Consider the following 27,881-nt stretch of genomic DNA (forward strand, 5'->3'; position numbering starts at 1 on the left):
GGCTCCAGAGCTAGAAAAGTAACACCACTATAGAGAAAAAAGTCTGACAAGGGTGAAGATAGCAATGCCGACACTTACCTCTCTGGAAATCTATCTTAGTCCAGGAACTATTGCTTCTCCCTGCTCCTCCTATCGCAGGTCATACAGATATCGGGATATGCGGACACAGCGCCAATGCCTTGACATTTCCACTCCAGACAGCCTGTTTGCCTACAGCGAGGGAGCCCCGTTCCCATCTCCCCAAAACGCCCCGTGCTGCTAGCGAAGCCCTGCACAGCCCTGCCTCGCCGACTGCCCCGGCCAAGGACAACAAACCCTTGCAAACCACCTCGGCTTCGGCAGTGCCAACCACCTCCACGCACACCCAATGACAGCGCAAGGTGAACGCGTCGGCCACCTGCCCCTGCCTCAGCCCCACTGTTGACACAAACCCCATTGCCATAAATAACATTTTTAAGATTCAAAGCCATCTAATCTTGCTCTTACAGCCTCATGACATGGCACAGCCTGATAGCAGTGCTGGCCCCAGCTCCAGTGTTAAGCCCCATTGTCACGATATCACTTTCTGCGATAATGATCTTTCCAAGTTCTGGAATGTTTGTCCATCTCAGTTGACACAAGGCTGGCATGAGCCGAGAGCAGCGTATAAAAAGGGGAAACGCTCTGCACCAGATCAGTTCTGGTCCACAATGGCCAAGCTCACTTTGTTCACCGGTAAGTCCCGCTTCAAAACTTAACTTTTCTACCTTTATGACAAATTGTTGCTCTTTCGCTGTTCTGTTGGGGAGATCTATGGGAGATTTGGGGAGCTACCATGAGTCGCTCTGTGTGTCCCCTTCAATGAGAATGAATTATGACCTGGGAGGTGGGCTGTGTGTTGGGTTGGATGGACCATCAGGAAGAGGAGTGGAAAGAGGCCCTCTAAGAGAAGAAAATGTATTGCTATAAACCAGAGAGTATCTGCTAGTTCAGGAATTACCTTATCGCTCAGCTCAAAGACTAATCCCATGCTTTTCTCTTTAAAGGTCTGGTCCTCCTGCTGAACGCCCACATAGGTAAGTGCTTTCTACCCCAAAACCAACTCTGCTGAAACCTTCTCACTTGTAGATGCTCTCAAAGGAGGTCAGACAGGCAGCACAGCAAACACGAAAAGAGTCTTCCACCTTCAGGCATTCCACTTTCCAGATCCCTTCTGCCTCTCCTTTTCCTTACACAGCAGAAAAGGAGAAAGATTCAGTGTGGGGAAGAGACCCAGCACTCAGAACCACCCTGAGCCATAAGTTTATGAATGAAAGAAGCTCCTAGACCAACTCCTCTACTGAAACAAAGTAGGATGGAAAGAAATCCATTATCTTCTCCAGAGAGCCGGTTCCCACAGGGAAACCAACCCTACTTCACTTTCTCTGAAATCCTCACCTTGCAGGGAAGCACTGCCCAAACATTTCTTGTCAGATCTAGTGATGATGCCCTGCTTGAAGCTACTGGTGTCTCCAGTTCAGTCCAGATCTACCTGATCTGCTGTGCTTCTCTGCAGTTAATGACTCTGAAGAAGTAGAACTGTTCCCTCTCCTCTGGGACCTGAAGGATGGTTCTAAGCAGTAACACACCCTTGTGCTGCAAGAGACCTGGTCCTTCTGCCTCTCAGAGATGAGGCTTTTGTGCTCTTCTCTCTCCAAACCCCATCTCCTGTTTCTCTGCAGGCTCTGCCTATGTGCTGTCATGTTACTTCACCAACTGGGGCCAGTACAGGCCTGGCCTGGGGAAGTACAAGCCTGACAACATCGACCCATGTCTCTGCGACCACCTGATCTACGCCTTTGCTGGGATGAACAACAACGAGATCGCAACTATCGAGTGGGACGACGTGACCCTTTACCAGTCCTTCAACGGCCTGAAGAACCAGTACGTGCCGAGAGCCAAGGGCACAACTCGTGCTCCCTCTCAGCTCCCGCTCCAATATTCCCCATCTGCTCTGCACAACGGCTGCACAATCCATGGTTAAGGGATGTCCAGGAGAAGAGGCAGAGAGTGAGGGGGAAGAAGAGCGAGGATAGGGCAGGGCAGACTGCCAGCACCATCCTTTCTGGATGCTGACAGTGACTCAGTGCGCTCCTGACCTCCTCTTTGGGTTTCACCCCAAGAGATCATGACCTACAAAGGCAGCTACGCCAGACACTTACATGTAGGAAAACTTGTTCCCGTCTCTCCCTTTGCAGGAACAAGAATCTGAAGACTCTCCTGGCTATTGGAGGATGGAATTTTGGGACAGCCAAGTAAGTTCAAACCATCTCCACCTCATCACGGCACACAGGAAAGGGAGGGAGAGGGGGAAAGAAAGAGGCACCAACCAAACCTCAACTCTATCCTGCTCTGCTTCCCTAGGTTCACCACAATGGTTTCCACACCCGAGAACCGCCAGACCTTCATCAATTCCGTCATCAAATTCCTGCGCCAGTATGAATTCGATGGGCTGGACATTGACTGGGAATACCCTGGCTCTAGGGGCAGCACACCTCAGGACAAGGGTCTCTTCACCGTCCTCGTTAAGGTAGGCTGGAACTAAAGGATTTGGATAAGACCTCTGCTCTGAATAGCTCTGCTGTGAAGTCACAGCCCAGACAGTTGACAGTGAGACCTTTTTCTTGCCATCCTTCAGGAAATGCTGGCAGCCTTTGAGCAGGAAGCCCAGAAGGTCAACAAGCCCCGTCTCATGGTCACCGCCGCTGTCGCTGCAGGACTTTCCAACATCCAGTCTGGCTACGAGATTGCCGAGCTTGGAAAGTGAGTAGAAATCCCTCATTTCTGTAACAGCTCTCTGTTCCCAGAATATCAGTCTAATTCCTCCTCTGCGTTGACCTCTGCCTCCCAACTCTGGAGGACAGCACTGGCTCCAGCACTTGCAAGGCCACCTGAAAAAAAGGTTTTGAAAAACCTAGATTTGCAGAAAGTGAGGACATGGCCAGGGATGGGGTGGGCTAGACAGCCAGCACTAAAGGAACCATTGGGTCGGGATGACGGAGCAGGCCAGGAGATTGACGCAAGCAATGTTCTCCACAGGTACTTGGACTACTTCCATGTGATGACTTACGACTTCCACGGATCCTGGGATGGACACACTGGGGAGAACAGCCCTCTGTTCAAAGGCCCAGCTGACACTGGGGACCTTGTCTACTTCAACGTCGTAAGTATATTTTCTGAGACCATGTCACACTTCACTATTACAACACCACCGATCAGAAGTTGAACGAGTCATCCTCCTGCCTACAGATCCTCGTACAGGCTGTAACTCTAGTTCTGCTTTTACAGGATTATGCTATGAACTACTGGAAGAGCAATGGGGCTCCAGCTGAGAAGCTCCTTGTTGGATTCCCAACCTATGGACACAGCTTCAACCTCCAGAGCGCATCTAACACTGCTGTTGGGGCACCAACATCAGGACCTGGGCCAGCTGGACCTTACACAAGGCAGTCTGGATTCCTGGCTTACTATGAGGTATGGGTGCTCCTAAACACCTGGGACACCGAGAGCACAAACACCCTTCAAACAACCCTGCAAGGGGGTTTTAAGCCACACAATAGGACACTTGCTCTTCTCTGTAGGACACTGGATAACTTCTCCCTCCCTTTTTTCCTAGATCTGCACATTCCTGGACTCTGGAGCCACCCAGGCTTGGGATGCCCCTCAGGACGTGCCCTATGCCTACAAGGGCAGCGAATGGGTTGGCTATGACAACATCAAGAGCTTCAACATCAAGGTAGGGTGGGACACCTCACTCAGCTAATATGACGACACCAGGTAATCAGCAGTAGCCGATCCATGGAATAATTGGGATTTCTCCCCTTAATAGATTGACTGGCTGAAGAAGAACAACTTTGGTGGTGCCATGGTTTGGTCCCTTGATATGGATGATTTCACCAGCACTTTCTGCAAGCAGGGCAAATATCCTCTCATCACCACCCTGAAGAACGGCCTTGGTATCCAAAACAGTGGTGAGTAGCTCCAGGGTGAGAAAAGAGGGAGATAGTAGCTTGGACCTGGCTCCAGATCTTTCAGACAGCAGGCCACACTCCGGGGAACACACTTCAATAGCTGACCCCATCACTCTAGGGCCTGTGGAAGAAGAGAGGGCAGAGAGATTGTCCACACAAAAATAACCCTCTTTCTACTTTTGTTTCAGACTGTGTTGCTCCGGCTCAACCCAATCCTCCGGCCCAAGGAGGTGGAAGTGGTTCTAGTGGCAATACTGGAAGCTCTGGTGGGAGCGGTTTCTGTGCTGGCAAGGCCAACGGCATCTATGCAGATCCAACCAACAAGAGCAACTTCTACAACTGCGATGATGGGCAAACCTACATGGAGAGCTGCAGGGCCGGTCTTGTCTTTGATAGCAGCTGCAACTGCTGCAACTGGGCATGAAGACGCTGACACTATTACAGCAAACAACCCCCCCACCCTGATCTTATTGCCCACAATAAGAATGATTAAATAAAATTATCTACAAAAGCAACAATCCTCTCTTTCAACTCATTTCACTCTTGATGTTATGATGTTATCTGATTCTCCCTCGATACTCACGCTTGTGCTCAGGGAAGGGCCTGAACCCACAAGCTGGATTTCTGTCTGGTCCAGCACGGTCCAGGGGCTTCTCTCTGCCCTACCCTGACCACCACACACAGGGAAAAAGAGAATGGACAATGGGGCAGATCAGTCTCTGCTTCAAGAGACACCCCAGAGAAAGGTGCTGAGAGCACAGCCCATAGACTGTGTACTGGAAACCTCTCCCCTCCTGATTACAGTGTAAAAAGCAGCTCCTCGGAGTGGGAGCCTGGAAGGTACAACCCACAGGGATGTTATCAAACCTCTTTATTTGAAACACCCACAAATGGGATTTTCCAGGACTCCCTTGCAGTGTCAGTGGCGCTCTCAGAATGAGGGGAAAATGCAGGAGGAAGGGACAGGGCAGCTCAGGCTGAGCCATGAGAGAGCCCACGGAGAAGGCTGGCAGTGCCCCAACCAGGACACTGCATCCACACAAAGCCCTGTGCAAGTCCTGGCCGTTTGACCAGGAGAAAGCATTCTCCTCCAGGGAAAGTCTCCCTCCAAAGTGACCACATTCCAAGCTCCCCCAAACCCATTGCGCCAGCCTGAGGGTGGGATTGCAAAACTGTTCTTCCTCCTCTCCCAACACTGGTTCCTTTCAAAAGCATCTGCTTAGGAAAGAGAAATGAGTGGGAGTGATCTCTGCTGGTGCTCAGGCACTTCTGCCCTTCCCCTGATGCAAATGGTGTCTGAAAAATGCCAGCACAAGGATCCCTGGAGGCTTTAAAAAACCATATGGCTGTGGCACTTTGGGACACGGTCTATTAGGCACGGTGGTCTTGGGCTGATAGTTGTACCTGATGATCTTAGAGGTCTTTTCCAAGTGTAACAATTCTATGGTTCTGTGATGCTCCACACAAAGTAGGCTTTGTGACAGGAGCCTGAACAACTTAGTAGACCTGCAAATAAGCAAAGCAACTCTGAAAGCAGCAGAGCAACCACTTTGCAAGAATTTATAGCCTGTTCCCACCACAGACTATCGGTTTCGATCACACATGCTGGGGGTGCAGCTCACAGTGCACAGCACTCCAGCTCCAGGGATCAGTTCAGAACCCACTGAGAAGCAGAACTGAAATGATGAAGCGTCCCAAGGGGATCTACCCGAAGACAAGTGTCAACCTACACTGTGCTCTGGCAGGCTTGGTTTTCTCCACAGCTCCTGCCAACATGCAGACATGCAGCAAAGTCACCCAAGAATCTTCCATCACCTCCACACACCAGCTGCTCCAGGCTTCTGTCCTTTCCTCCATAGGTCAGAACTCATTTTTCAGAAGGAGATGTTCAAGAAGCAGAGAGAGAGAGAGAGAGATGGAAAAGCAGGAGGATTTTAAGTGCCTGTGGCTGTAGCACACGGGCAAACAGAAACTAATCTCAGAATGCAGAATGGTCACAGATCTCTACGCACACAGCCCAGCAACAGATAAATAATAGAATCATAGAATGGTTTGGGTCAGAAGAGACCTTAAAGCCCATCCAGTTCCAACCCCCTGCCATGGGCAGGGACGCCTCCCTCTGGATCAGGGGCTCCAAGCCCCATCCAACCTGCCCTTGAACACCTCCAGGGATGGGGCAGCCACCACTGCTCTGGGCAACCTGGGCCAGGGCCTCCCCACCCTCACAGCAAAACATTTCACCCCAAGATCTCATCTCAATCTTCCTTCTTGCAGCTGAAAAACATTCTTTGTCCTATCCCTGATCAAAAGCCTCTCCCCAGCTTTCCTCCAGCCCCTTTCAGAACGGGAAGCTGCTCTAAGGTCTCCCCGCAGCCTTCTCTTCTCCAGGCTGAACAACCCCAGCTCTCTCAGCCTGTCCTCGTATGGGAGGTGCTCCAACCCTCAGCTCATCCTCATGGCTCTCCTCTAGAGCCTCATGACGGATCACATGAGCTCTGGGAAAACAGGCTACACAGATATAGGGATATGCAGACATATTTGGCGTAAATTCCCATAGGAGCACTCCCAAGGGATTTCCATGAACACCGCTCCACACTAAGAAAGAGCCTCCTGCAAACACGTTGTCTCTGTGGCGCTGTCAAGCTGTCTGCCTGCAGTGAGGAACATCACATCACAGCCCCAAACAGCCATGGCTCTTCCCAGGGTTTTACGGGACAAATCCCAAGCTTCTCACAGAAGAAAGAGAAATCCTGGATGCACCAGAGCAAGCTCAACAGCTTCTGTGCAGCCTCACAAAGTATCTCCCATATAACCATCTACCTAACGCCTCTGCGCTGCCTTGGCTCTTGTAACGCTGCCATGGGCACAAACGCCTCTATCAGCCACCAGCTCCAATCTCCCTGTGCCAGGGGACCGGTACCCGCATCTCTGCGTCCAGATAAGGCTTAGGATAGGGCTCTCCAAAACACACAGCGCCACTGCCTTGACATTGCCATCTCCCCCCAGTTCAGCCTCCCCCAGTGACCGGCCCGACCTCCATCACAAGGGCAGAGAGAACACAGAAGCCTCTCCAAGGTCTCTCCCAAATACACTGAGGTTTGCAAGGCCACTGTGGCTCAGGGTTTTGGGGAAAAGACCAGTTTTTAGAGAGTTTGCTGAGACATCAGGGTGTCAGACACCCTGATGGAGACGGGTCCAGCATGTGCACGCCTGACTGACAAACCTCCGGGCCTGAAAACATGAGAAAGTTTAAGGAACCATCCTGGAGGTCCACAGCAGGAAAGAACATCTGGGTTCTAGCTGCTCAGTTAGAGACAACATGAAAACCAGGGTCTCTTTTCCACCACCCACAAGAAAGGAGTCCAGGTAGTCAAAGGGCAGATGGAGTCAGTCCTAGCACAGTCACAGAACCAGCACAATGGCAATTTCAGTCGGTGCAGGGAGTGAAGCTAAAGCAGAATCAATCCAGATTGGTGAGTCTCTCTGAAACCCAAGGCTTTGGCCACAGGAACAATGTGCAAGGTGTCTGTCTGCATACTTCACTGTGTCCTAACACGAAAGCTTTTAGCAAGAACCAATTATAATGCCCTTACTTAACGCTTCTTACCACTCCCACAGCAGGCAGTGGCAAACAACCTTTTGGGTGACAAAAGAAGGCAGAAAAATGCCTAAAGAAAAGCTCCAGCACTTGCCCACCTGGCATTTGTTACCATTACAGGCAGACAAATTGGTTTCCTTGCTTCTTCTCCAAATTATTTCCTTTTCACACTGAAACATCGAGAGCCAGCAGACCTGCAAGGCTCCAGAGGTCACTGAGGCTGGGATTTTCCAGAGCTATTCCAACGAAGTTTGTATTGTGTCACTTTGTCAATCAAGAAATACACTGGAAAAATACTCTTGGCAGGTGGTTGTCTCTCGTTATCAGCCATATCTCATCCAGTGCGTGCACAAAACCTGAAGGGTCGGGCTAATGCATTTTAATCTGCAGGTCAGTGGCTCCAGTGCCAGTCTGTGACGTGGGTAACTTTGAGGGTGTTTTCCAGGCTCCCATTCCACCTCGCCTGGGTGACCTGTTGGAAACTCACCTCCACATGATTCTTACAGGAATTAGGCAACATCTCAGTGGAGAGAAACTGGCCCTGTGCACGCTGTGTCTTATTCCAGAATTTAAACTACCCCAATGCGCAAAAGGAAAACCACATTTCTCTCTGAACACAGTAATAGCTGTGAGTCTCCACCGGCACTGAAGAGGAAACAAAGAATATTTGGAGATAAAAACATCATTTTCAGCACCTCTTACTGCCTTTTATACAATCCCATGCAGATACGCTTAGAAGAACGACATTGTATTCTGAAAACAACAATGTGAGATGCTTCAGCTAAACCAGATACATTGCTTTCTTACAAAAACTGCTTTACAACAATGATCGCTGACAAGCTCATAGGGAATGAAAAAGGTTTGGGTAATTTCACATTGTGCAGCTTCAGAGATATCTCAGACAAGGTACAAATGGTTGGGAACACAGAGGCCACTCAGTTTGGGAAATAAAAAGAGAATAAACACGGGAGGGCGCTGAGGGGCATGGTTTAGTACTTGATAGGAATGGTTGGACTTGATGATCCAATGGGTCTTTTCCAACCTGGTGATTCTATGAAATGCAGCCTGCATGAAGCTCGGTCCCTGGGCACTCTCTCATAGACCTTGAGCTCCAAGAAATAATGCTTCTTCCTGAAGAAAATGATCTTGGCAAGACACTGACAGGTTTGTTCACTGGGCTGCTGAGCATCTGCTCTCTGGGTCAGCAGCACACCAGTTGTTTCAGGCACTGTGTCAAAGCACTCTTCTCATTTTCTTTTCCCGAATTCCCAACAATCATCCCAAGGAAAAGTAAGAGAACGCCTCAGCAGAAGCTGATGCTGATTCACTTCGTGTATGGGACATCAGGAAATTCTCTCCACTTCCCTGAAGTGATAACGCTTGTGATGGTGAGAGCAAGAGGCAGCTCAGATCACAAAGCCCACCGGACCCCAACAGCCCGTTTGCCTACAGCAAGGGAGCCCCATTCTCATCTCCCCAAAACGCCCGGTGCCGCCAGCCGAAGCCCTGCACAGCCCTGCCTCGCCGACTGCCCCGGCCAAGGACAACAAACCCTTGCAAACCACCTTGGCTTCAGCAGTGCCAACCACCTCCACGCACACCCAATGACAGCGCAAGGTGAACGCTTCGGCCACCTGCCCCTGCCTCAGCCCCACTGTTGACACAAACCCCATTGCCATAAATAACATTTTTAAGATTCAAAGCCATCTAATCTTGCTCTTGCAGCCCCACGACACGGCACAGCCTGATAGCAGCGCTGGCCCCAGCTCCAGTGTTAAGGCCCATTGTCACGATATCACTTTCTGCGATAATGATCTTTCCAAGTTCTGGAATGTTTGTCCATCTCAGTTGACACAAGGCTGGCGTGAGCCGAGAGCAGCGTATAAAAAGGGGAAACGCTCTGCACCAGATCAGTTCTGGTCCACAATGGCCAAGCTCACTTTGTTCACCGGTAAGTCCCACTTCAAAACTTAACTTTTCTATCTTTATGACAAATTGTTGCTCTTTCGCTGTTCTATTGGGGAGATCTATGGGAGATTTTGGGGGATTAAAAATGCAGCATGCTCTCTTCTGTCGAGGCAAAACGTGTAGCTGTTACTTTGGAGATGGTTATATGCTGCACTACTTTTGAAGTTGAGTTCTTTTTCTTTAGACCTGCAAATTCTGGATTTAAATGCTTTATTGCATTGAGAAATTGTCTTGGACCAAGAAAATGAAACTCTGACGGGGAAAGCTGGTCATTCTGATTGAAAGGCTATTCCAGTCTCCATAGCAGAGTATATTCCAAACGTCTTCTGCTGTTTCAGCCGGACTTATACGCATCAAGATCTCCAGTTGCTGAGTCCTGGCTGAGAGAAGCAACAGGTCATTGAGCCATTAATGACCATGAGTCGCTCTGCGTGTGCCCTTCAATCAGAATGAATTAAGACCTGGGAGGTGGGCTGCGTGTTGGGTTGGACAGATCATCAGGAAAAGGAGTGGAAATAGGCCCTCTAAGAGAAGAAAATGTATTGATTGCATTACAGGATATAAACCAGAGAGTTTCTGCTAGCTCAGGAATTACCTTATTGCTCAGCTCAAAGACTAATCCCAAGCTTTTCTCTTTAAAGGTCTGGTCCTCCTGCTGAATGCCCACATAGGTAAGTGCTTTCTACTCCAAAACCAATTCTACTGAAACCTTCTCACTTGCAGCACATACAGGCACCTGGAACACACTTCAGAGCTAATCTTTGTACAAGCTCTTAGAGCAGGAGGGATACTCAGAAGGCAAGAGCTTGATGAAGCAGGGCAGGCTCAACCTAAAGGGCAAATACGATGCTTTCTTTCATGCAAGCATCCTCTTAACAGCCCCTTCCTCCTCAGCTTGAATGAAGCATCAGCGTAGCCGCTAGCTTGTTCTTCGCAGAAGCTCTCAAAGGAGGTCAGACAGGCAGCACAGCAAACATGAAAAGAGCCTTCCACCTTCAGGCATTCCACCTTCCAGACCCCTTCTGCCTCTCCTTTCCCTTACATGGCAGAAAAGGAGAAAGGTTCAGTTTGGGGAAGAGACCCACCACTCAGAATCACTTTGTCCATATGTTAATGGGTGAAAGAAGCTTCTAGACCAACTGCTGTACTGAAACAAAGTAGGATGGAAAGAAATCCATTATCTTCTCCAGAGAGCCAGTTCCCAGAGGGAAACCAACCCTACTTCACTTTCCCTGAAATCCTCACCTTGCAGGGAAGCACTGCCCAAACATTTCTTGCCAGATCTAGTGATGATGCCCTGCTTGAAGCTACTGGTGTCTCCAGTTCAGTCCAGATCTACACCATCTACTGTGTTTCCCTCCAATTAATGACTCTGAAGAAGTAGAACAGTTCCCTCTCCTCTGGGACCTGAAGGATGGTTCTAAGCAGTAACACATCCTTGTGCTGCAAGGGACCTGGTCCTTTTGCCTCTCAGAGATGCGGCGTTTGTGCTCTTCTCTCTCCAACCTCCATCTCCTGTTTCTCTGCAGGCTCTGCCTATGTGCTGTCATGTTACTTCACCAACTGGGGCCAGTACAGGCCTGGCCTGGGGAAGTACAAGCCTGACAACATCGACCCATGTCTCTGCGACCACCTGATCTACGCCTTTGCTGGGATGAACAACAACGAGATCGCAACTATTGAGTGGGATGACGTGACCCTTTACCAGTCTTTCAACGGCCTGAAGAACCAGTACGTGCCGAGAGCCAAGGGCACAACTCGTGCTCCCTCTCAGCTCCCGCTCCAATATTCCCCATCTGCTCTGCACAACTGCAGCACAATCCATGGTTAAGGGATGTCCAGGAGAAGAGGCAGAGAGTGATGGGGAAGAAGAGCGAGGATAGGGCAGGGCAGTGCCTTTTGTGGATGCTGACAGTGACTCAGTGCGCTCCTGAGAGACAGTGACTCAGTTTCTCTCCAAGAGATCATGACCTACAAAGGCAGCTACGCCAGACACTTACATGTAGTAAAACTTGTTCCCATCTCTCCCTTTGCAGGAACAAGAATCTGAAGACTCTCCTGGCTATTGGAGGATGGAATTTTGGGACAGCCAAGTAAGCTCAAACCATCATGGCACACAGGAAAGGGAGGGAGAGGGGGAAAGAGGCACCAACCAAACCTCAACTCTGTCCTGCTCTGCTTCCCTAGGTTCACCACAATGGTTTCCACACCCGAGAACCGCCAGACCTTCATCAATTCCGTCATCAAATTCCTGCGCCAGTATGAATTCGATGGGCTGGACATTGACTGGGAATACCCTGGCTCTAGGGGCAGCACACCTCAGGACAAGGGTCTCTTCACCGTCCTCGTTAAGGTAGGCTGGAACTAAAGGGTTTGGACAAACCCTCTGCGGTGCACAGCTCTGTTCTGAAGCCACAGCCCAGACAGTTGACAGTGAGACCTTTTTCTTGCCATCCTTCAGGAAATGCTGGCAGCCTTTGAGCAGGAAGCCCAGAAGGTCAACAAGCCCCGTCTCATGGTCACCGCTGCTGTCGCTGCAGGACTTTCCAACATCCAGTCTGGCTACCAGATTGCTGAGCTTGGAAAGTGAGTAGAAATCCCTCATTTCTGTGACTTAAAAGGTCTTTCTCCATGTGGCTCAGGGAAACTCTGCCATAATCTAGCAGCAACCAGCCTCATTACCTCTGGGGTCCCCTCTCCTTTGCGTAAGGCAAGAATGAACACTGTGAGTGTTGCTGGTCTGGTGGGAAAACAGACACCTCTGGCTGGCTCCAGTTACCCAGTGACAATGGTAACAGCTCTCTGTACCCAGAATATCAGTCTAATTCCTCCTCTGCCTTGACCTCTGCCTCCCAACTCTGGAGGACAGCACTGGCTCCAGCACTTACAAGGCCACCTGAAAAAAAGTCTTGAAAACCCTAGATTTGCAGAAAGTGAGGACATGGCCAGGGATGGGGTGGGCTAGACAGCCAGCACTAAAGGAACCATTGGGTCTGGATAACGGAGCAGGCCAGGAGATTGACGCAAGCAATGTTCTCACAGGTACTTGGACTACTTCCATGTGATGACTTACGACTTCCACGGATCCTGGGATGGACACACTGGGGAGAACAGCCCTCTCTACAGAGGCCCAGCTGACACTGGCGACTACATCTACTTCAACGTCGTAAGTATATTTTCTGAGACCATGTCACATGTCACTATTACAACACCACTGATCAGAAGTTGAACGAGTCATCCTCCTGCCTACAGATCCTCGTACAGGCTCTAACTCTAGTTCTGCTTTTACAGGATTATGCTATGAACTACTGGAAGAGCAATGGGGCTCCAGCTGAGAAGCTCCTTGTCGGATTCCCAACCTATGGACACAGCTTCAACCTCCAGAGCGCATCTAACACTGCTGTTGGGGCACCAATTTCAGGACCTGGGCCAGCTGGACCTTACACAAGGCAGTCTGGATTCCTGGCTTACTATGAGGTATGGGTGCTCCTAAACACCTGGGACACCGAGAGCACAAACACCCTTCAAACAACCCTGCAAGGGGGTTTTAAGCCACACAATAGGACACTTGCTCTTCTCTGTAGGACACTGGATAACTTTCTCCCTCCCTTTTTTCCTAGATCTGCACATTCCTGGACTCTGGAGCCACTGAGGCTTGGGATACCCCTCAGGACGTGCCCTATGCCTACAAGGGCAGCGAATGGGTTGGCTATGACAACATCAAGAGCTACAACATCAAGGTAGGGTGGGACACCTCACTCAGCTAATATGAAGACAGCAGGTCGTCAGCAGTAGCCAATCCATGGAATAACTGGGATTTCTCCCCTTAACAGATTGACTGGCTGAAGAAGAACAACTTTGGTGGTGCCATGGTTTGGTCCCTTGATATGGATGATTTCACCGGCACTTTCTGCAAGCAGGGCAAATATCCTCTCATCACCACCCTGAAGAACGGCCTTGGTGTCAAAAACAGCGGTAAGTAGCTGGAGCAGCGTGGGCTTCCTGAAGGGGACTCCCTCGCTCACTGCTGATACAGGGTTTCAGGGACCCACAAACCTTCACCTCTGGAGCCCTGGGGGATAAGGGCTCTGTGTGGAAGCAATAACTAGATGTTGCCTGGAAAGATGCCTTACCTTCAGACCTCCAGTATGACAAAAGAGGGAGATAGTAGCTTGGACCTGGCTCCAGATCTTTCAGACACCTGGTGTGAGTCAGGCCGACTCTGGGGAACACACTTCAATAGCTGACCTCATCACTCTAGGGCCTGTGGAAGAAGGGAGGGTAGAGAGATTATCCACACAAAAATAACCCTCTTTCTCCTTTTGTTTCAGACTGTGTTCCTCCAGCTCACCCCAACCCTCCGATCACCGCAGCTCCAGCCCAAGGAAGTGGAAGTGGAAGTGGAAGCGGAAGCGGGAGCTCAAGTGGCAATACCGGTGGCTCTAGTGGCAATACTGGAAGCTCTGGTGGGAGCGGTTTCTGTGCTGGCAAGGCCGACGGCATCTATGCAGATCCAACCAACAAGAGCAACTTCTACAACTGCGATGATGGGCAAACCTACATGGAGAGCTGCGCAGCCGGCCTCGTCTTCGATACCAGCTGCAACTGCTGCAACTGGGCATGAAGATGCTGACGCTATCACAGCAAACAACCCCCCGACCCTGATCTAATTGCACACAATAAGAATGATTAAATAAAGTGATCTGCAAAAGCAACAATCCTCTCTTTCAACTCATTTCACTCTTGATGTTTTGATGTTACCTGATTCTCTCTCGATACTCACGCCTGTGCTCAGGGAAGGGCCTGAACCCACAAGCTGGATTTCTGTCTGGTCCAGCACGGTCCAGGGGCTTCTCTCTGCCCTACCCTGACCACCACACACAGGGAAAAAGAGAATGGACAATGGGGCAGATCAGTCTCTGCTTCAAGAGACACCCCAGAGAAAGGTGCTGAGAGCACAGCCCACAGACTGTGTACTGGAAACCTCTCCCCTCCTGATTACGGTGTGAAAAGCAGCTCCTCGGAGTGGGAGCCTGGAAGGTACAACCCACAGGGATGTTATCAAACCTCTTTATTTGAAACACCCACAAATGGGATTTTCCAGGACTCCCTTGCAGTGTCAGCAGGGCTCTCAGAATGAGGGGAAAATGCAGGAGGAAGGGACAGGGCAGCTCAGGCTGAGCCATGAGAGAGCCCACGGAGAATGCTGGCAGTGCCCCAACCAGGACACTGCATCCACACAAAGCCTTGTGCAAGTCCTGGCCATTTGACCAGGAAAAAGCATTCTCCTCCAGGAAAAGTCTCCCTCCAAAGGGACCACGTTCCAAGCTCCCCCAGCCCAGCTGCTCTGGCCGTGAGGCTGCTGTAGCAGTTCCTCCCTGCTGCAGGAACAGTTCATCTGAGCGTGTCCTAGTGAACAGGCTGATTCCTGATCCGTCCTAGAGCCCCAAAGTCCTCTCCAGGGACTGAGAAGCAAGGGACCCTCGTGCCCCTTGTGCCAGCCTGAGGGTGGGATTGCAAAACTGTTCTTCCTTCTCTCCCGACACTGGCTCCTTTCAAAAGCATCTGCTTAGGAAAGAGAAATGAGTGGGAGTGATCTCTGCTGCTGCCCAGGCACTTCTGCCCTTCCCCTGATGCAAATTGTGTCTGAAAAATTCCAGGAAGAAGATGCTGCTTTTAAGCAACAAGGAAGCGGCCTCAATGTTCCCTGGAAAAGAAACCACAGAGCAAAACAGGCGTTGCGATAGGAGCCAGAGCAGCCCAGGGTTTCTTACCAGACCCCTAGGTAAGGAAAGCAAGTCTGAAAGCAGCAGAGCTGCTGCTCTGCTAGACTTCGTAGGCTGTTGGCAGGTTATTTCCCTTACTCTCATGGGTCATGACTCATTTTTTCAGTGAGAGATGCTATTTGGTAAGCAGAGAGAGAGATGGAGAAGCAGAAGGCTTTCAGGCACTGGTGGCTGCAGCACACAAGCAAACAGAGACCAGACTCAGAGTACAGGGTGGTCACATTTCCATGCACACAGCCCAGCAGCACCTAAAGCCTCATGCCAAGCCCAGGGCCCTGTGACTGATGCCATGAACCCTGGTAAAACAGGCTACACAGATATGCCGACATATCTGGGGTAAATTCCCGTAGGAACACTCCCAAGGGGTTTCCAAGAATACTGCTCCACACTAAGAAAGAGCCTCCTGCCAACGCGTTGTCTCCGTGGCGCTGTCAAGCTGTCTGCCTGCAGTGAGGAACATCACATCACAGCCCCAAACAGCCATGGCCAAATCCCACAGTTGAAATATAAATCCTGGATGCACCGGAGCCAGCTCAACAGCTTCTGGGCAGCCTTGCTTCACGTGGAAAACCAAAGCTGGATTTGGAACCCTAGCCAAGGGCTCATCTACCTAATGCACCCCTGCACCGCAAACATGAACCTTGGCTTCGTAACGCTGCCCCACTCAAGAACACCAAACCCTTGGAAACTATCTCTGCTTTGGCAATGCCAACTACCTCCAGGCAAACACAATGACTATACAAGCCAAACGCTTCAGGCACTGAACCCCTCATGATCCCCACTGTGAACACAAACCTCATCGCTATCACTTTTAAGGAAAAAAAGCCGTCTATTGTTCCTCTTCCACTGCTCTTGCAGCTCCATGACAGGGCACAACTTGATATTCCGGTGCTTCCAGCTGGAGTGTGATGGTCCATTGTCATGTTATTATTTTTTGTGATATTGAACTTTCCCAAGTTGCGTAACGTTCGTAATGTTTGTCCCTCTTTGCTGACACAAGACTGACATGAGCCGAGAGCCGCTTATAAAAGTGGGAAACGCTCTGCACCAGATCAGTTCTGGTCCACGATGGCCAAGCTCACTTTGCTCACCGGTAAGTCCCGCTTCAAAACTCAGTTCTCTGCCTTTATGACAAGTATTTGTTGCTCTTTCACTCTTATACTAGGTGGATCTAAGAGAGGTTTTGGCATTAAAGATGCTACAGGCTTTTTTCTGTCAAATTAAAAGATATAATAGTTACTTTCAGGAGGGATAGTATTTTTAGTGGAGCTGGAGTGGACATGTTAGGTTTCAAAAATGGATATAAGTCATAGCTCTTTAAAATTCAAATGAGCTTTTTGAACAGAAGTCTAAATATCAAAATACTGCATTGTCACTTGTTCAGTTTCTGGTCTATGTTTTAACTGAAGTAATTTGACTCATTTTACCCACTTCCACAAAACTGCTCAGCTGAGCCGGGCACGGGAAGGCACCGATTCTTCTGGGTTTTATATAGAACAGATGTCACAAGATGAGGTTTTGTTGGGCTCAGCCCAGCCCTGCACAAGAATTCAGTACTTCTAAGTACAAACACTAAAACCTTTGGTTTCTAATTCTTCTCTTTACAGGTCTGGTCCTCCTGCTGCACGCCCACATAGGTAGGTGCTTTCTTTGGAAAAACAAATCGACCAAACCTGTTTCTGCATCAGCAAATGCAGGCAGAGCAGGCAGCAAACACACAAAGAGCCTCCACCTTCCAAATCCCTTCTGCCTCTGTCCTTCTTATGTGGCAGAAAACGAGAAAATTCAGTTTGGGAAAGAGACCCAGCACTCAGAACCACCCTGAGCCATGAGTTTATGGGTGCAAGAGGCTCCTAGACCAACTCCTCTACTAAAACAGAGTAGGATGTCTCCAGGGAGACAGTTCCCAGAGGGAAACCAACCCTACTACACGCTCTTAAAACTCCTTATCCTGCAGGGAACCCCTGCCCAAACATTTCTCACCAGATCTAGTGATGATGCTCTGCCTGAAGGTGCTGGGGTCTCTTTGGTTCAGTCCAACTCTCCCCGATCTCCTGTTTCTCTGCAGGCTCTGCCTATGTGCTGTCATGTTACTTCACCAACTGGGCCCAGTACAGGCCTGATTCGGGGAAGTTCATGCCTGACAACATCGACCCATGTCTCTGCGACCACCTGATCTACGCCTTTGCTGGGATGAACAACAACGAGATCACTACATATGAGTGGAACGATGAGACTCTTTACAAATCCTTCAACGGTCTGAAGAACAAGTATGTGCTGAAAGCCAAAGGCACCACTCGTGCTCCCTCTCAGCTCCCACTCCGATATTCCCCATCTGCTCTGCACAACGGCTGCACAATCCACGGTCAAGGGAGAGGAGGCTGAGAGTGATAGGGAAGAAGAGCGAGGATAGGGCAGGGCAGTGCCTTTTGTGGATGCTGACAGTGACTCAGTGCACTCCTGACCTCCTCTTTGGGTTTCACCCCAAGAGATCACGACCTACAAAGGCAGCTACGCCAGACATTTACATGCAGTAAAACCTGTTCCCGTCTCTCCCTTTGCAGGAACAAGAATCTGAAGACTCTCTTGGCTATTGGAGGATGGAATTTTGGGACAGCCAAGTAAGTTCAAACCATCTCCTTCCCATCACGGCACACAGGAAAGAGAGGGAGAGGGGAAAGAGGCATCAATCAAATCTCACCTCTAACCTGCTCTGCTTCCCTAGGTTCACCACAATGGTTTCCACACCCGAGAACCGCCAGACTTTTATCAAATCTGCAATAAAATTCCTGCGCAAGTATGAATTCGATGGGCTGGACCTTGACTGGGAATATCCTGGGTCCAGGGGCAGCCCAGCTCAGGATAAGGGTCTCTTCACCGTCCTCGTTAAGGTAGGCTGGAACTAAAGGGTTTGGATAAACCCTCTGCTCTGCACAGCTCTGCTGTGAAGCCACAGCCCAGACAGCTGACAAGGAGGCATTTTTCTTGCCATCCTTCAGGAAATGGTGGAAGCCTTTGAGAAGGAAGCCAAGCAAATCCAGAAGCCCCGTCTCATGGTAACCGCCGCTGTCGCTGCAGGACTTCCCACCATCCAGTCTGGCTACGAGATTGCTGAGCTTGGAAAGTGAGTAGCAATCCCTCCTCTCGAAGAGAGCACTGGCTCTAGCACTTGCAAGGCCACCTGAAAAAAAGGTCTTGAAAAACCTAGTTTTGCAGAAAGTGAGGACATGGCCAGGGATGGGGTGGGCTAGACAGCCAGCACTAAAGGAATAATTTGGTCTGGGTGTTGGAGCAGGCCAGGAGATAGACACAAGCAGCGTTCTCACAGGTACTTGGATTACATCCATGTGATGACTTACGACTTCCACGGCTCCTGGGATGGACGCACTGGGGAGAACAGCCCTCTCTACAAAGGCCCAGCTGACACTGGGGACCTTGTCTACTTCAACGTCGTAAGTATATTTTCTGAGACCATGTCACATTTCACTATTACAACACCACCGATCAGAAGTTGAACGAGTCATCCTCCTGCCTACAGATCCTCGTACAGGCTGTAACTCCAGTTCTGCTTTTACAGGATTATGCTATGAACTACTGGAAGAGCAATGGGGCTCCAGCTGAGAAGCTCCTTGTTGGATTCCCAACCTATGGACACAGCTTCAACCTCCAGAGCGCATCTAACACTGCTGTTGGGGCACCAACATCAGGACCTGGGCCAGCTGGACCTTACACAAGGCAGTCTGGATTCCTGGCTTACTATGAGGTATGGGTGCTCCTAAACACCTGGGACACCGAGAGCACAAACACCCTTCAAACAACCCTGCAAGGGGGTTTTAAGCCACAAAATAAGACAATTGCTCTTCTTTGTAGGACATTGGATAATTTCTCCCTCCCTTTTTTCCTAGATCTGCACATTCCTGGACTCTGGAGCCACCCAGGCTTGGGATGCACCCCAGGACGTGCCCTATGCCTACAAGGGCAGCGAATGGGTTGGCTATGACAACATCAAGAGCTTCAACATCAAGGTAGGGTGGGACACCTCACTCAGCTAATACAAAGGCTGGCAGCAGTAGCCGATCCATGGAATAACTGGGATTTCTCCCCTGAACAGATTGACTGGCTGAAGAAGAACAATTTTGGTGGTGCCATGGTTTGGTCCCTTGATATGGATGATTTCACCGGCACTTTCTGCAAGCAGGGCAAATATCCTCTCATCACCACCCTGAAGAACGGCCTTGGTCTCCGAAATAGTGGTGAGTAGCTGGAGCAGTGTGGGCTTCCTGAAGGGGACTCCCTCGCTCACTGCTGATACAGGCCTTCAGGGACACACAAACCTTCACCTCTGGAGCCTTGGGGGTAAGGTTTTTGTGCGGAAGCCACAGCTAGAGGTCGCCTGGAAAGATGCTTTACTTTTATACTCCCAGGATAAAATAAGAGGGAGATGGTAGCTTGAACTTGGGTCCAGGTCTTTCAAAGCCTGGTGTGAGCCAGGCCAGATATTAGGGAACACACTTTAACAGCTGACCTCACCACTCTTGGGCCTGTGAAGGAGGGGAGGGCAGAGAGATCTTCCTTACAATAATAAGCCCTTTCCTACCTTCGTTTCAGACTGTGTTGCTCCAGCTCAGCCCAATCCTCCCATCCCTGAAGCTCCAGTCCAAGGAGGTGGAACTGGGAGTGGGGGCTCTGGTGGCAATACTGGAGGCTCTGGTGTTATTAACTTCTGTGCTGGCAAGGCCAACGGCATCTATGCAGATCCAACCAACAAGAGGAACTTCTACAACTGCAATAACGGGCAAACCCATCTGCAGAGCTGCCAGAATGGCCTGGTCTTCGATACCAGCTGCTCCTGCTGCAACTGGCCATGAAGACACCAACGAGACACAATGCTACAGCAAACAACCCCCTCTGACCTAATTGCACAGAAAAAGAATGATTAAATAAAGTGATGTTCAAAAGTAACAATCCTCAGCCTTTCAACTCACTTCGCTCTTAATGTTTTCATGCTCCCTGGTTCTCTCTTGGTACTCATGTTTGTGTCCTGAGAAGGGCCTGAACCCACAAGTTGAACTTCTGTTTGTTACAGCGTAGTCCAGGGGTTTCTCTCTACCCTACTTTGACCATCAGGCACAGGGAATATCTGGGGTAAATTCCCATAGGAACGTTCCCAAGGGATTTCCATGAACACCGCTCCACACTAAGAAAGAGCCTCCTGCCAACGCGTTGTCTCTGTGGCGCTGTCAAGCTGTCTGCCTGCAGTGAGGAACATCACATCGCAGCCCCAAACAGCCATGGCTCTCCCCAGGGTTTTATGGGACAAATCCCAAGCTTCTCACAGAAGAAAGAGAAATCCTGGATGCACCAGAGCAAGCTCAACAGCTTCTGTGCAGCCTCGCAAAGTATCTCCCATATAACCATCTACCTAACAGGCCTCTGCGCTGCCTTGGCTCTTGTAACGCTGCCATGGGCACAAACGCCTCTATCAGCCACCAGCTCCAATCTCCCTGTGCCAGGGGACCGGTACCCGCATCTCTGCGTCCAGATAAGGCTTAGGATAGGGCTCTCCAAAACACACAGCGCCACTGCCTTGACATTGCCATCTCCCCCCAGTTCAGCCTCCCCCAGTGACCGGCCCGACCTCCATCACAAGGGCAGAGAGAACACAGAAGCCTCTCCAAGGTCTCTCCCAAATACACTGAGGTTTGCAAGGCCACTGTGGCTCAGGGTTTTGGGGAAAAGACCAGTTTTCAGAGAGTTTGCTGAGAGCCAGCTGCCAGACACATCTCACAGGAGATGAGTGCACAGCTGTGCAAGCGCCACGCCTGACTGTCAAACCTACTGCACCCTTCACCCTCCTTCATCCAGTCCTTCCACAATTCTGGAAGTTCAATGATCTCCAAAAGCAAGTCAGTGGCTCCAGTGCCCACCTGTGATGCGGGTCATCTGGAGGGTTTTCCTAGACTCCCATTCAACCAAGCTTGGGTGATCTGCTGGAAATGCACCTTCACAAGATTCTAAGAGGAATTAAGCAACATCTCAGTGCAGATAATCCTCCAAGATAGAATCATAGAATCATAGAATAACCAGGTTGGCAGAGACCCACCGGATCATCGAGTCCAACCGTTCCTATCAAACACTAAACCATTCCCCTTAGCACCTCGTCCACCCGTCCCTTAAACCCCTCCAGGGAAGGGGACTCAACCACCTCCCTGGGCAGCCTGTTCCAGTGCCCAAAAACATCACTTTCAGCACCTCGAACTGGCTTTTGTAATATCCCACTCAGATGTACTCAGGAGACAACAATGCATCCTGAGAGTAACAAAGTGAGATGTTTCAGCTAAACCAGATATATTACTTTTCAAAAAATTCCTTTCACAAAAACAACCGCTGACAAGCTTATATAGAATAAAAGAGATTTGGGCAATTCCCTTCGTGGAGATCACAGATACCTAAGGCAAGGCATGAACACTTAGTAACACAGGCCTCTGAGTCTGGGGAAGAGCTGACTGAAAAGAAGAGGGAAAAAGTATGTGAGGAAATGTAATCTGCATGATGCTCTGTCTCTGGGCTCTCTCTCATAGAACATGAGCTCAAGAAATAATGCTTCTTCCTCAGGAAAATTATCTTTGCCCATGGGAGAGTGAATTGGCAGAAGCTGAGCTGCTTTTTCTTTACTGACACCACGAAATTCTCTCCATTTCCATCAAGTGCCAACGAGCTCAGATGGTGAGAGCAAGAGGCAGCTCAGATCACAAAGCCCACCGGACCCCAACAGCCCATTTGCCTACAGCGAGGGAGCCCCGTTCCCCTCTCCCCAAAACGCCCGGTGCCGCTAGCGAAGCCCTGCACAGCCCTGCCTCGCCGACTGCCCCGGCCAAGGACAACAAACCCTTGCAAACCACCTCGGCTTCCGCAGTGCCAACCACCTCCACGCACACCCAATGACAGCGCAAGGTGAACGCTTCGGCCACCTGCCCCTGCCTCAGCCCCACTGTTGACACAAACCCCGTTGCCATAAACAACATTTTTAAGAATCAAAGCCATCTAATCTTGCTCTTGCAGCCCCACGACACGGCACAGCCTGATAGCAGCGCTGGCCCCAGCTCCAGTGTTAAGCCCCATTGTCACGATATCACTTTCTGTGATAATGATCTTTCCCAAGTTTCATAATATTTGTCCATCTTGGTTGACACAAGGCTGGAATGACCTGAAAGGAGTGTTTATAAGGAAGGAAGAGGCTGCATGCAAATCCTACAACGCAAAGATGGCCAAGCTCACTCTGCTTACCGGTAAGTCTTGCTTCATAACTTCATCTTCTGCCTTTATGAGGAGTGTTTGCGTACATTTCACCATGTTGGGTGGTTTTTCAAGAGAGTTTTTGGATGATCTTTTATTAAAGATGTATCATTCATCTGTCAAAAATGAAACATATTACTTTCAGGAGGCACAGTTATATAGAATCCTAGAATCATAGAATAGTTTGGGTTGGAAGGGACATTAAAGATCATCCCGTTCCAAGCCCCTGCGATGGGCAGGGACACCTCCCACTGAATCAGGGGCTCCAAGCCCCATCCAACCTGGGCAACCTGTTCCAGTGCCTCACCACTCTCATGGTGAAGAAATTCTTCCTAATGTCTAGCCTAAATCTGCCCCTCTCCAGTTTATCCCCATTGCCCCTCGTCCTGTCACCACAAGCCTTTGTGAACAGCCCCTCCTCAGCTTTCCTGTAGCCCCTTGAGCTGCTGGAAGGTTGCTATAAGTTCTCCCTGGAGCCTTCTCTTCTCCAGGCTGAACAACCCCAACTCTCTAAGCCGGTATTTTCTCTGCATTACTCATGTGGATAGTTTATCCTTTAAAAATGAAGAGAATTCATTGTTAATTGAAATTGAAAAAGGCTTTTTGATCACAAAACTCCACGAATGTATCAAATTATTGCACTGTGAATTCAATTTCTTTTCTATGCTTCCATACAAAATTATTCCACGAAGGGTACCCGCTTCCATATGAACATTGACTGATCCGTGCTTGAGAAACCAGGTTCTCATCTGTTTATTCAAGAAAATACAATCACAAGCAAATTCAGATTAGGCTTTTATGAAACATGACTTCTATGTCTCAGTGTCCACTTTCCTCAGAATGACAGGTGACCTGAGGTTCAGGTTATGTTTGGTTCAGTCCAGTCCTGCATGAGAGCTTTGTATTGCTCAGCTCAAAGACTAATCCCACACTTTTCTCTTTAAAGGTCTGGTCCTCCTGCTGAATGCCCACATAGGTACGTACTTGCTACCCCTCAAACAAGTCTACTACCCTGATTCAGGATTTTAAGGCTTCTAGACCAGCTCCTGTACAGAAACAAAGCAGGATGGAAAGAAATACCTTATCCTCTCTGGAGAGCCAGTTCCCAGAGGGAAACCAACCTTAATTCAGACTCTCTGAACTCCTTATCTTGCAGGGAACCCCTGCCCAAACATTTCTCATCAGATGAAGTGATGATGCTCTGCCTGAAGGTGCTGGGGTCTCTTCAGTTCAGTCCAACTCTCCTTCATCTCCTGTTTCTCTGCAGGCTCTGCCTATGTGCTGTCATGTTACTTCACCAACTGGGGCCAGTACAGGCCTGGACTGGGAGCGTTCATGCCTGACAACATCGACCCATGTCTGTGCACTCACCTGCTATACGCATTCGCTGGGATGAACAACAACAACGAGATCACCACCATCGAGTGGAACGACGTGACCCTCTACCAGTCCTTCAACGGCCTGAAGAACCAGTATGTGCCAAGAGCCAAGGGCACCACTCGTGCTCCCTCTCAGCTCCTGCCCCACCTTCCTTCACCATCTGCTCTGCACAATCCACAGTCAAGGGATGCCCAGGAGAAGAGGCAGAGAGTGATGGGGACAGAAAAGGAAGGGAGGACAGGGCAGGCTCTTCGGGAGCCTACAAAGGCAGCTACACCAGACACTTTCAAGAAAGGCAACTGTGTGTTGTGTTGGGCTGTTCAGTAATGGTGAAATTAGTAAGGCTAAACCATTCCTCACAATGTATCATGTTCCTTATTTTCCAGCAACAAAAATCTGAAGACTCTGCTGTCTATTGGAGGATGGAATTTTGGGACAGCCAAGTAAGTTCAAACCATCTCCTTCCCAGCATAGCACACAGGAAAGAGAGGGAGGGGGGAAAGAGGCACCAACCAAACCTCACCTCTATCCTGCTCTGCTTCCCTAGGTTCTCCACAATGGTGTCCACACCCGAGAACCGCCAGACCTTCATCAAGTCTGTCATCAAATTCCTGCGCGAGTATGAATTCGATGGGCTGGACATCGACTGGGAATACCCTGGGTCTAGGGGCAGCCCAGCTGATACCAAGGGTCTCTTTACCGTCCTGATTAAGGTAGGCTGGAATAAAAGCATTTGGATAAACCCTCTGCTCTGCACAGCTCTGCTGTGAAGCCTCAGCCCAGAGAGTCTACAATGAGACCTGGTTCTTGCCGTCCTTCAGGAAATGGTGGAAGCCTTTGAGCAGGAAGCCAAACAGGTCAACAAGCCCCGTCTCCTGGTCACCGCAGCTGTCGCTGCAGGAGTTTCCAACATTGAGGCTGGCTACCAGATTGCTGAGCTTGGAAAGTAAGTAGAAATCCCCCCTCTTGAGGAGAGCCCTGGCTCCAGCACTTACTAAGAAGCCACATTCACAGAAAGTGGGGACGTGGCCAGGGATGTGGCAGGATAAACAGCCAGCACTAAAGGATCAATTGGGTCTGAGTGACTAAACAGGCCAAGAGATGGCTGTGAGCCAAATAAGGGAAAATCAGGGGGTTGTAAGGGTTCCTCGACACACTTGGGGTAAATTATGATGAATCAACAGCAAATGATTAAATAAAAGTGTTATTTATGGCAGCTATAAACCAGAACTGGGTTTGTAGCATCAGACAGCTTGGATTCTATCAGAACATTTCTAAGAAGGAAAGGAAAGGGATAGGAAAGGAGAAAACAAGAGCTATCACTTCCCTCAGGTCCTGCAATGATGTCTGTGACAGCTGCAGTGTATGGTTGTCAAAAGGGTCCTCCTGTGGTCAGGACTCCTTGAGGAGGCTCTTTTTATGCCCCAGGTCTCTGTCAGTGACACAGGGGAGGGGTGCACTTCTACGTGGGATGGATTCTCCACAACCTTCATTTGCATGTGCATGGGTATCACCTGTTAGATGCACTCGGCCAATAAAGAGGCAAAGGTCTTTTCTCCAGCACCATCTCTGAGGACAATGGGTTTCTAGGCAAGGCTGCCCCTGACTCCTCAAGGTTGTCTTCCCCAGATCATCCTGCTTATCATGATTTAACAGTATCCACCTCATCTATTGCTATACAGCTTTGCATTTCTTTGCAAACAACATCTGAGACATTATGACCCCCAGTCTCTTGCAGAGACAGATGTGAGCAATGTTCTCCACAGGTACATGGACTACTTCCACGTGATGACTTACGACTTCCACGGCTCCTGGGATGGACAAACCGGGGAGAACAGCCCTCTCTACAGAGGCCCATCTGACACTGGCGAAAACATCTACTTCAACATCGTAAGTATATTTTGCGAGACTTTGTCGCAAAACTCAGGTCTGCGATCACGTCAGCAATGAGAACTTTAGATACTCATCCTCCTGCCTGCAAATCCCAGCAAAGACGTGATGTTTTTCTTATAGGATTATACCATGAATTATTGGAAGAGCAACGGTGCCCCAGCTGAAAAACTGGTTGTTGGATTCCCAACATACGGAAATACCTTCACACTGCAAAACCCATCTAACCATGGTCTTGATGCACCAACATCAGGACCTGGTCCAGCTGGGCCTTACACACAGGAGGCGGGGGAACTGGCTTACTATGAGGTACGTGTATTCTAATTACATTCATTTTTTAAATTCATTTTAAGGAAAGCATCCATGGAGCTTTCTGAACAAATCATAGAATAGTTTGGGTTGGAAGGGACCTTAAAGATCTTCTAGTGCCAATCCCCAATGCCTAGCTCAGACACAAAATTGTCCAGAGAATTGCAGAACAAAAGCAAATAGAAATAGCAGAGAGAATCTGCACTTGAAAACAATGTCTGCTTCATAAATAGAACAGCACTATGCAGCTTAGCAGCAAGGTTTGATACAGATGAATCGGCCTTTCTGAAATACGGTGATGATACAGTAAGTATAATAAGAGAAATTACTATTAGCATTCCCAGCGTTCATAAACAAGGATTAGGAAGGCTGTGTTGTACTCGACCTTTGCTAGTAATATCTAATGAGCCCAAGGAAGCCTTGGCACTTAAGCTCCTTTCACAAAAGCTAAGGAAAAGTTACTTTCAGGGACTAGATAAATGACAGAAAACTAGAGAATAAAGTCAAGGTAATGGCAGAGTTTGGACTTTTCTATTTTTGTATGACACTCAATAAAATTCCACCTCTTGGTCCTTGTCCCTAGATCTGCACTTTCCTGAATTCTGGAGCCACCGAGGTTTGGGATGCCCCCCAGGACGTGCCCTATGCCTACAAGGGCAGCGAATGGGTTGGCTATGACAACATCAAGAGCTACAACATCAAGGTAGGGTGGGACACCTCACTCAGCTAATACAAAGGCAGCAGGCTGGCAGCAGTAGCCAATCCATGGAATAACTGGGATTTCTCCCCTTAACAGGTTGAATGGCTGAAGAAGAACAACTTTGGTGGTGCCATGGTTTGGGCCCTTGATATGGATGATTTCACCGGCACTTTCTGCAAGCAGGGCAAATATCCTCTCATCACCACCCTGAAGAACGGCCTTGGTCTCCAAAACAGCGGTGAGTAGCTGGAGCAGCGTGGGCTTCCTGAAGGGGACTCCCTCGCTCACTGCTGATACAGGGCTTCAGGGACCCACAAACCTTCACCTCTGGAGCCCTGGGGTAAGGTTTTTGTGCGGAAGCCACAGCTAGAGGTTGCCTGGAAAGATGCTTTACTTTTATACTCCCAGAGTTTAAAAAGAGGAAGATGGTAGCTTGGACCTGGGTCCAGCTCATTCAAAGATGTTGAGGAACACTCTTCAATAGCTGATGCCACCACTAAAGGGCCTGTTGAGGGAAGGGAGGGCTGAGCGATTGTCCACACAAAAATAACCCTCTTTCTCCTTTTGTTTCAGACTGTGTTCCTCCAGCTCACCCCAATCCTCCAGTCACTGCATCTCCCTCTACAACTGGTGGAAGTGCAACTGCAAGCTCAAGTGACAATACTGGTGGTTCCAGCAGCAATACTGGTGGTTCCAGCAGCAATACCGGAGGCTCTAGTGGCAATACTGGAGGCTCTGGTGCTAGTAACTTCTGTGCTGGCAAGGCCGACGGCATCTATGCAGATCCAACCAGCAAGAGCAGCTTCTACAACTGCAATAACGGGCAAACCTACATGGAGAGCTGCGCAGCCGGCCTCGTCTTCGATACCAGCTGCTCCTGCTGCAACTGGACATGAAGACGCTGACGCTATCACAGCAAACAACCCCCCCCACCCCGATCTAATTGCACAAAATGATTAAATAAA

The 27,881-nt window shown here is 49.6% G+C and overlaps 2 protein-coding genes across 9 annotated transcripts in view; one reads left to right on the forward strand and one right to left on the reverse strand.

Annotated features, from left to right (window-relative positions):
* Positions 1–27,881, reverse strand: part of TAF8 (TATA-box binding protein associated factor 8) — a 64,202-nt gene that overhangs the window by 25,245 nt on the left and 11,076 nt on the right. For 2 of the 3 annotated variants that reach the window (XR_011339073.1, XR_011339072.1), the window contains exon 10: positions 22,629–22,753. The gene's annotated coding sequence lies outside the window, so the exon portion shown is untranslated. Of the gene's footprint in view, positions 1–13,688; positions 13,820–22,628; positions 22,754–27,881 lie in introns of all 3 variants that reach the window. The other variant, XR_011339071.1, reaches the window with a different exon arrangement.
* LOC138730697 (acidic mammalian chitinase-like) lies at positions 614–27,858 on the forward strand. 6 transcript variants are annotated; one of them, XM_069876149.1, is made up of 11 exons: positions 614–714; positions 1,026–1,055; positions 1,701–1,902; positions 2,217–2,273; positions 24,565–24,730; positions 24,839–24,963; positions 25,784–25,907; positions 26,031–26,216; positions 26,800–26,919; positions 27,013–27,154; positions 27,490–27,858. In XM_069876149.1, exons 1-11 carry the CDS (start codon positions 690–692, stop codon positions 27,810–27,812), a joined length of 1,500 nt encoding a protein of 499 aa, XP_069732250.1. In that variant the 5' UTR covers positions 614–689; the 3' UTR covers positions 27,813–27,858. The 6 variants fall into 6 exon arrangements, with proteins under 6 accessions (XP_069732250.1, XP_069732253.1, XP_069732251.1 ...); XM_069876152.1 differs by lacking the exons at positions 24,565–24,730; positions 24,839–24,963; positions 25,784–25,907; ... (2 more) ...; positions 27,013–27,154; positions 27,490–27,858 and adding exons at positions 2,383–2,548; positions 2,657–2,781; positions 3,058–3,181; ... (2 more) ...; positions 3,848–3,989; positions 4,178–4,507 and having other exon boundaries at positions 641–714; XM_069876150.1 differs by lacking the exons at positions 614–714; positions 1,026–1,055; positions 1,701–1,902; ... (6 more) ...; positions 27,013–27,154; positions 27,490–27,858 and adding exons at positions 9,514–9,538; positions 10,197–10,226; positions 11,085–11,286; ... (6 more) ...; positions 13,389–13,530; positions 13,887–14,368.

Source organism: Phaenicophaeus curvirostris, chromosome 24 (genome assembly GCF_032191515.1).
Source record: "Phaenicophaeus curvirostris isolate KB17595 chromosome 24, BPBGC_Pcur_1.0, whole genome shotgun sequence".
Classification (NCBI taxonomy): domain Eukaryota; kingdom Metazoa; phylum Chordata; class Aves; order Cuculiformes; family Cuculidae; genus Phaenicophaeus; species Phaenicophaeus curvirostris.